The 11,696-nt window shown below is 44.1% G+C and overlaps 1 protein-coding gene across 2 annotated transcripts in view; it reads left to right on the forward strand.

Moving 5' to 3' along the window:
* The first annotated feature begins 8,898 nt into the window (after positions 1-8,898).
* Positions 8,899-11,696, forward strand: part of LOC123064604 (LEAF RUST 10 DISEASE-RESISTANCE LOCUS RECEPTOR-LIKE PROTEIN KINASE-like 2.3) — a 5,983-nt gene continuing 3,185 nt past the window's right edge. For both annotated transcript variants that reach the window (XM_044488052.1, XM_044488053.1), the window contains exons 1-2: positions 8,899-9,744; positions 11,309-11,344. In XM_044488052.1, the coding sequence (XP_044343987.1) occupies positions 9,000-9,744; positions 11,309-11,344 (781 nt within the window). In that variant the 5' untranslated portion in view covers positions 8,899-8,999. The remainder of the gene's footprint in view (positions 9,745-11,308; positions 11,345-11,696) is intronic.

The raw sequence follows: 11,696 nt of genomic DNA on the forward strand, positions 1-11,696 counted from the left end.
CGTCTGTGGTATTTCTTTTAAAGCCCTTTATGTGGTGTCGCTAAGACGCCCGACTGTGGCATCATTTCCTTATGTTTATTTGTTCACTTTTCGAGGCATCGCTTCAGACACCGATCGGTAGTTATTTATGTTCTGTTGGGATTTCAGGCGGACTACCGCCGTTTCCCTTTTTACTTACCTTGTTATGCTAATTTTTGAAATGTACATTGGTGAATTATTCATGACACATCCATGCATGCATTTGTTATATCTTACGTCCGAACTGTCTTGCGAGTACTTTCAAAGTACTCACTGGCTAGTTGATTTGGCCAGATGCTGACGAAGGCGATCTCATGGATGAAGAGTTTGATAGTAAGTCCGACACCTAGAGGAGTCCCAGTCAGTCTCGTGCGACCCTGGATTTGGTCACTGTTTTACATCCGCTTCCGCTACCAAATAAATTCATCGAGCCTCACCTCGACGTTCGATGAGATGACAGACTTAGAGTCTTGTATTCCTCTCCCCGCTGTGTTTTTCCACCACCGCCCTATCCTCGAGTCAGTAGTATGCCTCCACACCACTGTGTCATGTCCGCCATTATGTATAATTATTGGCGTGCTTGTAATAATTTGGTTGAGCAACCGCAGTTCAACCCTGTAATATATTTTATGCTACTGGCTTATTGTATCAAGAAATTGTCTACCAGTGAGGAGGATTTCTCTCATACTGGACTCAAAAGATTGGTTTCTCAATAAATATTTTTATTGGAAAATCGGTCGTGACACTTCAAGGGTATGAAGATGCTCATCCTCTCCATCTCTTGTTGCTAGAATCTCCATATATTGATCTTGGTGATGTGTAGAAAATTTTGAATTTCTGCTACGTTTCCCAAAAGTGACATCATGAGCTAGGTCTATTGCGTAGATTTCTATGCACGAGTAGAACACAAGTAGTTGTGGGCGTTGGTTTGTTCAATTTGCTTACCGTTACTAGTCCTATCTAGTTTCGGCGGTATTGTGGGATGAAGCGGCCTGGACCGACCTTACACGTACGCTTACGTGAGACAAGTTCCACTGACTGACATGCATTTGTTGCATAAAGGTGGCTAGAGGGTGCCAGTCTCTCCCACATTAGTCGGATCAGATTCGATGAAAAGGGTCCTTATGAAGGGTAAATAGCAATTGGCATATCATCGTAGTGGCTTTTGTGTAGGTAAGAAACGTTCTTGCTAGAAACCCATAGCAGCCACGTAAAACATGCAACAACAATTAGAGGATGTCTAATTTGTTTTTGCAGGGTATGCTATGTGATGTGATATGGCCAAAAAGAATGTGATGAATGATATGTGATGTATGAGATTAATCATGTTCTTGTAATAGGAATCACGACTTGCATGTCGATGAGTATGACAACCGGTAGGAGCCATAGGAGTTGTCTTAATTTATTGTATGACCAGCGTGTCATTGAATAACGCCATGTAATTACTTTACTTTATTGCTAAATCGTTAGCCATAGTGGTAGAAGTAATAGTTGGCGAGACAACTTCATGAAGACACGATGATGGAGATCATGATGATGGAGATCATGGTGTCATGCCGGTGACGAAGGTGATCATGCCGTGCCTCAAGATGGAGATCAAAGGCGCAAGATGATATTGGCCATATCATGTCACTTTATGATTTGCATGTGATGTTTGTCATATTTACATCTTATTTGCTTAGAATGATGGTAGCATAAATAAGATGACCCCTCATAAAATTTCAAGAAAGTGTTCCCCCTAACTGTGCACCATTGCGAAAGTTCGTTGTTTCGAAGCACCACGTGATGATCGGGTGTGATAGATTCTAAGGTTCACATACAACGGGTGTAAGCCAGATTTACACACGCAAAACACTTAGGTTGACCTGACGAGCCTAGCATGTACAGACATGGCCTCGGAACACAAGAGACCGAAAGGTCGAACATGAGTCGTATAGTAGATACGATCAACATGAAGATGTTCACCGATGATGACTAGTCCGTCTCACGTGATGATTGGACACGGCCTAGTTGACTCGGATCATGTATCACTTGGATCACTAGAGGGATGTCTATCTAAGTGGGAGTTCATTAAATAACCAGATGAACTTAATTATCATGAACATAGTCAAAAGGTCTTTGCAAATTATGTCGGAGCTTATGCTTTAGTTCTACTGTTTAAGATATGTTCCTAGAGAAAATTTTAGTTGAAAGTTGATAGTAGCAATTATGCGGACTGGGTCCGTAAACTGAGGATTATCCTCATTGCTGCGCAGAAGGCTTATGTCCTTAATGCACCGCTCGGTGTGCTAAACCTCGAGCGTCGTCTGTGGATGTTGCGAACATCTGACATACACGTTTTGATGACTACATGATAGTTTAGTGCGTAATGTTAAACGGTTTAGAATTGAGGCACCAAAGACATTTTGAAACGTCACGGAACATATGACATGTTCCAAGAGCTGAAATTGGGATTTCAGGCTCGTGCCCACGTCAAGAGGTGTGAGACCTCCAACAAGTTTCTTAAGCCTGCAAACTAAGGGAGAAAAGCTCAATCGTTGAGCATGTGCTCAGATTGTCTGAGTACTACAATCGCTTGAATCGAGTGGGAGTTATCTTCCAGATGAGATAGTGATGGTTCTCCAAAGTCACTGCCACCAAGCTACTAGAGCTTTGTGATGAACTATAACATATCAGGGATAGACATGATGATCCCTGAGCAATTTGCGATGTTTGACACCGCGAAAGTAGAAATCAAGTAGGAGCATCAATTGTTGATGGTTAGTAAAACCACTAGTTTCAAGAAGGGCAAGGTAAAGAAGGGATACTTCATGAAACGGCAAATCAGTTGCTGCTCTAGTGAAGAAACCCAAGGTTGAACCCAAACCCAAGACTAAGTGCTTCTGTAATGAGGGGAACAGTCATTGAAGCATAACTACCCTAGATACTTGGTAGATGAGAAGGCTGGCAAGGTCGACAGAAGTATATTGGATATACATTATATTAATGTGTACTTTACTAATACTCCTAGTAGCACCAGGGTATTAGATACCGGTTCGGTTTCTAAGTGTTAGTAACTCGAAATAAAAGCTGCGGAATAAACGGAGACTAGCTAAAGGTGAGATGACGATATGTGTTGGAAGTGTTTCCAAGGTTGATGTGATCAAGCATCACATACTCCCTCTACCATCGAGATTGGTGTTAAACCTAAATAATTGTTATTTGGTGTTTGCGTTGAGCATAGACATGATTGGATTATGTCTATCGCAATACGGTTATTCATTTAAGGAGAATAATGGTTACTCTGTTTATTTGAATAATACCTTCAATGGTCTTGCACCTAAAATGAATGGTTTATTGAATCTCGATCATAATAATACACATGTTCATGCCAAAAGATATAAGATAGTAATGATAGTACCACATACTTGTGGCACTGCCATTTGAGTCATATTGATATAAAACACATGAAGAAAGCTCCATGTTGATGGATCTTTAGACTCACTCGTTTTTGAAAAGATTGAGACATGCGAACCATGTCTATTGGTATATATGCATGAAGAAACTCCATACAGATGGATCGTTTGGACTCACTTGATTTTGAATCACTTTAGACATGCAAATCATACCACATGGGCAAGATGACTGAAAGGCCTCGTTTTCAGTGAGATGGAACAAGAAAGCAACTTGTTGGAAGTAATACATTTTGATGTGTGCAGCCCAATGAGTGCTGAGGCACGCAGTGGATATCGTTATGTTCTTACTTCACAGATGATTTGAGTAGATGCTGAGTATATTTACTTGATGAAACACAAGTCTGAATTATTGAAAGGTTTAAGTAATTTCAGAGTGAAGTTGAAGATCGTTGTGACAAGAGGATAAAATGTCTATGATATGATCATAGAGATGAATATCTGAGTTACGAGTTTGGCACACAATTAAGACATTGTGGAAATTGTTTCACAATAAATACCGCCTGGAACACCATAGTGTGATGGTGTGTCCGAACATCATAACTGCACCCTATTGGATATGGTGCATACCATGATGTCTCTTATCGAATTAACACTATCTTTTATGGGTTAGGCATTAGAGACAACCGCATTCACTTTAATAGGGCACCACACAATTCCATTAAGATGACACCATATGAACTATGGTTTAGAGAAACCTAAGCTGTCATTTCTTAAAAACTTTGGGCCTGCGATGCTTATGTGAAAAAGTTTTAGGCTGATAAGCTCAAACCCAAAGCGGATAAATGCATCTTCATAGGACACCCAAAACAGTTGGGTATACCTCCTATTTCAGATCCGGAAGCAAAAGTGATTGTTTCTAGAAACGGGTCCTTCCTCAAGAAAAAGTTTCTCTTGAAAGAATTGAGTGGGAGGATGGTGGAGACTTGATGAGGTTATTGAACCGTCACTTCCACTAGTGTGTAGCAAGGCACATGAAGTTGTTCCTTTGGCGCCTACACCAATTGAAGTGGAAGCTGATGATATTGATCATGAAACTTTGGATCAAGTCACTATCAAAACTCATAGGTTGACAAGGATACGTACTACTGCGGAGTGGTACGTAATCCTGTCCTGGAGGTCATGTTGCTAGACAACAATGAACCTACGAGCTATGGAGAAGCGATGGCGGACCCGGATTCCGACGAATGGCTCAAGGCCATAAAATCCGAGAGAGGATCCATGTATGAAAACAAAGTATGGACTTTGGAAGAACCACTTGATGGTCGTAAGGTTGTTGGGTGTAGATGGATTTTAAAAGGAAGACGGGCAATGATGGTAAGTATCACCATTAAGAAAGCTCGACTTGTCGTTAAGATATTTTCCGACAAGTTCAAGGAGTTGACTACGATGAGACTTTCTCACTCATAGTGATGCTAAGAGTCTGTTGGAATTATATTAGCAATTAGTGCATTATTTATGAACATATAGGATGTCAAAACATTGTTTCCTCGACGATTTTCTTGAGGAAAGGTTGTATGTGATACAACCAGAAGGTTTTGACAATCCTGAAAGATGCTAACAAGTATGCAAAGCTCTAGCAATCCTTCTAAGGACTGGAGTAAGCATCTCGGAGTTGGAATATACTCTATGATGAGATGATCAAAGATTTTCGGTTTATAAAAAGTTTATGAGAAACTTGTATTTACAAAGAAGTGAGTGGGAGCACTATAGAATTTCTGATGAGTATATGTTGTTGACATATTGTTGATCAAAAGTGATGTAGAATTTCTGGAAAGCATATAGGGTTATTTGAAAAGTGTTTTCAATGGAAAACCTGGATTAAGCTACTTGAACATTGAGCACCAAGATCTATAAGAATAGATAAAAAATGCTTAATAGTACTTTCAAATGAATACATACCGTGACAAGATTTTGAAGGAGTTCAAAATAGATCAGCAAAGAAGGAGTTCTTGGCTGTGTTATGAGGTGTGAGTATTGAGTAAGACTCAAGACCTGACCACGGCAGAAGAGAGAGAAAGCACGAAGGTCGTCCCCTATGCTTTAGACGTAGGCTCTACAGTGTGCTATGCTGAGTACCGCACCTGCCTTGCCGTGAGTCGGTCAAGGGGTACAAGAGTGATCCAGGAATGGATCACATGACAGCGGTCTAACTTAACCTTAGTAACTAGTGAACTAAGGAATTTTCTCGATTATGGAGGTGGTAAAAGAGTTCGTCGTAAAGGGTTACGTCGATGCAAACTTTGACACTAATCCGGATGACTCTGAGTAGTAACCGGATTTGTATAGTAGAGCAGTTATTTGGAATAGCTCCAAGTAGTGCCTGGTAGCTGCATCTACAAGATGACATAGATATTTGTAAAGCACACAAGGATCTAAAAGGTTCAGACCCGTTGACTAATAAACCTCTCTCACAAGCGAGATATGATCAAACACCATGGGTGTTGGATTCAATACAATCACATAATGATGTGAACTAGCTTATTGACTCTAGTGCAAGTGGGAGACTGTTGGAAATATGCCCTAGAGGCAATAATAAAATGGTTATTATTATATTTCCTTGTTCATGATAATTGTCTATTGTTCATGCTATAATTGTATTAACTAGAAACCGTAATACATGTGTGAATACATAGACCACAACATGTCCCTAGTGAGCCTCTAGTTGACTAGCTCATTGATCAATAGATGGTTATGGTTTCCTGACCATGGACATAGGATGTCATCGATAACGGGATCACATCATTAGGAGAATGATGTGATGGACAAGACCCAATCCTAAGCATAGCACAAGATCGTATAATTTGTTTGCTAAGAGCTTTTCTAATGTCAAGTATCATTTCCTTAGACCATGAGAATGTGCAACTCTCGAATACCGTAGGAATGCTTTGGGTGTACCAAATGTCACAATGTAACTGGGTGGCTATAAAGGTGCACTACATGTATCTCCGAAAGTGTCTGTTGGGTTGGCACGAATCGAGACTGGGATTTGTCACTCCGTATGACGGAGAGGTATCTCTGGGCCCACTCGGTAATGCATCATCATAATGAGCTCAATGTGACTAAGTAGTTAGTCACAGGATCATGCATTACGGAACGAGTAAAGTGACTTGCCGGTAACGAGATTGAACGAGGTATTGGGATACCGACGATCGAATCTCGGGCAAGTAACGTACCAATTGACAAAGGGAATTGTATACGTGATTGCTTGAATCCTCGACATTGTTGTTCATCCGATGAGATCATCGTGGAACATGTGGGAGCCAACATGGGTATCCAAATCCCGCTGTTGGTTATTGGACGGAGAGATGTCTCGGTCAAGTCTACATGGTTCCCGAACCCGTAGGGTCTACACACTTAAGGTTCGGTGATGCTAGAGTTGTTGTGGGAAATAGTATGTGATTACCGAAGGTAGTTCGGAGTCCCGGATGTGATCCCGGACATCACGAGGAGTTCCGGAATGGTCCGGCGGTGAAGATCGATATATTGGACGAAGGGTATTGGAGTCCGGAAGTGTTCCGGGGGTACTAGGCTATGGCCAGCATGACCGAAAGGTGTTTCGGGAGCCCCGGCCAGTGTTGGAGGGCCTCATGGGCCAAAGGGGAAGGGGCAAACCAGCCCACTAAGGGGTGGTGCGCCCCCCACACCCTTTCCCCCGTTATTTGGGGAGGTGGGGCGCCTCGACCTGGCTTGGGAGGCAATCCTCCACCTGCTTGGCTTGGGGGGCAAGTCTCGCTAGAATTTTCCCTAGGGAGATCCAATCTGCTTGGCCGCCGCCCCCTAGGGGAAACCCTGGGGCGCCTCCCCCTCTCCCCTTGCCCCTATATATAGTGGAAGGGTGGGAGGGCAGCCGCACCTCTTCCCTGGCGCAGCCCTCTCCCTCCTCCAACACCTCCTCCTCCTCCGTAGTGCTTGGCGAAGCCCTGCTGGAGAACCACGAGCTCCACCACCACCACGCCGTCGTGCTGTCGGAGTTCTCCCTCAACTTCTCCTTTCCGCTTGCTGGATCAAGAAGGAGGAGACGTCCCCGGGCTGTACGTGTGTTGAACGCGGAGGCGCCGTCCGTCCGGCGCTAGATCGGATCTTCCGCGATTTGAATCGCCGCGAGTACGACTCCATCAACCGCGTTCTTGTAATGCTTCGGCTTAGCGATCTTCAAGGGTATGAAGATGCTCATCCTCTCCCTCTCTTGTTGCTAGAATCTCCATAGATTGATCTTGGTGATGCGTAGAATATTTTGAATTTCTGCTACGTTCCCCAAAATTTTCATGTATTATAAAAAGTTTAGTGTGTTGTTCATTGTATATTAAGAAAATAATTGTGGTATATTGTAATAATTTTGCCATGCATTATAAATGGTTCGTCTCAAATTAAAATTGTTCAACGAATAATAATAACATCCACATTGTTTTAAAAAATTTCAGCGTATATTGCACAAATGTTCAGTGTATAAGAAAATAATTTCAGCGTATATTACAAAATGTTCTTTGTGTACGCTGAAATTGTTCAACACATATATTAATAGTTTTTAAATGTTCATTCTATATTCAAAAAAGTTCATCATACAATACTAAAAAGTTCATCAAATAATATTAAAATTTTCATCGTATGCTCAGAATATGTTCACCACATATATAATTCTTTTATAGTACATAAAATTATTTAAAAAATATTCAAAAATAATAAACAAGGAGAAAAACCAAACCAGGAAGGAAAAAATGACCAAAAACGGGCCGCTACTGCAAACATACTGCTAGAACAAGCCGCTTACTGCTAGTGTGTTGGTAACCTCACCACCTCCATGAGGAGATTATCAGACAACATGCGTTGCATGTAACTAAGCACCATGGCTTTTGTTTTCGCTCGAACAAGCCGGCAACCAAACAGTCTGCGTTTCGTTGCGCCCTATCCAGGTTAAAGGGAATGCAGACAATCAATCTAACATGCATATATTGGTTTTTAGCCTGTTTTTTCTCAACCAGGCCTAACTATGACATACATGCAGTGCAGGCAAAATCCATGTGAGCACCAACGTGAAGTACTTGAACTGTGATGGGCAAGAGATATATATCACTGTCCTTCTAACCATCCAACCACATGTTGATTTGCCATTCCAATATATAAACTTGATAAGATAGCACCATCCGAACAGGTTCGTCGAATAGCCATTTCCCATTTGCCGCTCCAATTTTTTGAAGTCGACTTTGACGAAGGTGCGCGCTCACCTACCGTTGCCAGTCCCAATCTCCCGACGCAAGCATCACGTAAAGCATGACGTTACTATTAATCAGCACCCACGAACTAAAATCAATCAACTCGGGCGTCTCACACACGGAAGCATAGACAAGTCCACGAAATAAAGTGACAACGCGAGTCAAATGAACACTCCCCGTTTACCTCTTCTCCATCCCCTATCTATCTAGCTACATCCGTATATACCAACACACCCTACGTACGTTCCTTCTTCCACGCAACGGAACACCGCGGCCACCACCCACACACGGGTCGATCGATCGAACGTACGTCGCGATGCATCTACGAGCGCTCCTCTCCGTCCTAGCAGCGACATGCTTGCTGCTGCACCAATTGACCACGCCGGCGGCGGCGGCCGTGGCGACGTGTTCGCCAAAGGCTTGCGGTAACGTGACCATCCAGTACCCGTTCTGGCTCACGGACGCCGCCCAGCCCGCGCCGTGCGGCCCGTCGGCGTTCCAGGTGGACTGCCGCGGCGGGCGCGCGTCGCTGGCCCGCTCCTTCCGCGGCGGGTACAAGCTCCTCAGCGTCTCCTACGCCGACCGCGCCGTGGTCGTGGCCAACGACAACGTGCAGACGGACGACGCCGGCTGCCCCGTGCCCAAGATCGACGTCTCCGCCAGCCTCAGCCTCGCGCCCTTCTCCGCCAGCGCCGCCAACCGCCAGCTCCTCTTCCTCTTCAACTGCACGAACCCCGCGGCGGCCGGGTTCGTCGACGTCATCTGCCCCGGGACGACTGCCGTGGTTCGGCTCGACGCGCGGTACAACAACACCGACGCGAGGGCCGTGGCTGCCGGGTGCGACTACGCCGTGGTGCCGGTGGCCGGGTCCACGTCGCCGGGCGCCAGCGCTGGGGTGGAGTACCCGCGGCTGCTGAGGGAAGGGTACCTTCTGCAGTGGAGGGCGCCGGCCGGGGACTGCGGCACGTGCGGCGCTAGCGGCGGCCAGTGCGGGTACGACTCCGACGCCGAGGCGTTCGCGTGCGTTTGCGCCGACGGCTCATCGCGACCGGCGAGATGCGGTAAGCACACGCCCTCCCGACTTCCAACAAAATAACGTCTAGTGCAACTAAGTCTAGTTTTATTTTAATTCATAGTATTTTCAACACTTTTTCCAGAGTTTTATTTTACTAAATACAGACTATATATTGCTTTTGTCCAAGTTTGTGATTTTTTTTATTACATACGTATTAGTAAATCTAATCATACATGGGGTTTTTTAAATATGAATGTAATGATGTCTATTTTATGCAAGATAAACTATATTACTAAAATAATTATTAGTTGCAGTATGAATTTGGATAGTCAAACTACACCTCATGTTTTGAAACTGGTATTATTTAGTTTCACAATTAATACTATCTCGATTAGCTTCTCGTTTTGATGTAGAGGCATGTACATAGATCTGCCATGAATGTAAGCCGAGATTAACTACAAGTAAAAAGGTACAAATTTTGTTTGAATTAGTTTATTTTGAAGATCATAATGGTCGCGACTTGCAAAACCTATGTGGTATTCTTAGCTTTGGAGGGTGCTTGATAATTTCTAAAATGCATAACAAATAGGAGTAAATTGGTCCTGGATAAGAAAACGCAATCAAGATTATCAATTTAGAAAATGAAGATTTCTTGCTCGATTTAGACCCTCCCACATAAAAAATGTTTGAGCGAGTCAATGTTTCCATGTGATATGGGTAGCTGGCTAAACTTTTAGGACAAGGTTCCCCCGGTTGACCAGCAACAGTAGCCGTGCTACCGAAACGACGTGCTGAACGCCCTTAGCTTAGCTAGCTTGGACTTGGCTCCTGGGTCAGCGCCTGCGCCTGTCATTGTCGATGATGGATCTCATCGTATCTAAAACACAAACAGTATTCTGGCCAAACAGCCAATGGGTTCCGTGTTAGGTCCTACCTAAAACCGTATGCTCTAGCCGCAAGTAGTTGGAACTCCACGTCCTGCTCCTCGGCAGCTAGCATGTGTCTACATGCTCTGAGCATGCATCGCAAAGTACGTACGTACGTACACAAGGTTCAAGTCAATCAACTCGACTAACGACGTACGTTTCGAGTATGAACTCCACGTCCTCCTCCTTGGCAGCTAGCATGTGTCCGGAAAGATGACCGTGATTTGTTTCGAATATTGTGACCGTCGTTTCTTCGTGCATGCCTATGTGTCGTGTGTCTAGAGTATGACCGTTACTTGCATGCTTTGCATATTGTGGTCGTTTCGTCATGCATGCCTACGTGTCGATCGTGTGAACACGACGGTAACTAATCAAAGTTAGCGCGTTCGATCTGCCGTCCGATTTCTTGTCCCGGCCGGTAAGATTTCCTGTCGAACCGATCCATTCAACTAGCAAGTCGTCGTTTAACAGCTCTTACCTAATCAGTGACGCTGCTAGGCCTGTCAATTAGTCCGACAAACGCATGTATGTCCTTAGCACAGTACAAATGCATCAGTGTCAGATTAATTAGTCTCCCATCGGGACCTAATTCGTTGATTAGTCTCGCAAATATATAATTTGGTCACTTGCTTTGTTGATGACATTGTGCATGCGCATGTATATTGACCTTTTCCATGTTCGCAGATGGGAAGAAATCCAGCAACAAGGTCATCCTGATAGGTACGTCTACGTGCAAGTGTGTGTAAGCAAAGAAAGCATGTGTTTCAACAACCATTGAGAGCATCTCCAATAAAAACAATGCAAATTTGAAGATGTAGAATTTTACATCTCCAAAAAAGAGACAACTTCAATAGATGATGCATACTGGAGATGTAAAACTCCAACTTCAATAGATCGTGAAAAATGGATATTTAAAAATTAGTGGGGGGCGGTTGAATCGGGTCGGCGGCAGCGCTGCACGATTCAGGCCGGCTGCGTTGGGGCCGCGACGGGGCAGCCGCGGCTGTGTGTGGGGGCGGCGGCAGCGCTGCACGATTCGGGGCGACTGCGTCGGGGCAGCGACGGGGCGGCC

This window comes from Triticum aestivum, chromosome 3B (assembly GCF_018294505.1).
Source record: "Triticum aestivum cultivar Chinese Spring chromosome 3B, IWGSC CS RefSeq v2.1, whole genome shotgun sequence".
Classification (NCBI taxonomy): Eukaryota; Viridiplantae; Streptophyta; class Magnoliopsida; order Poales; family Poaceae; genus Triticum; species Triticum aestivum.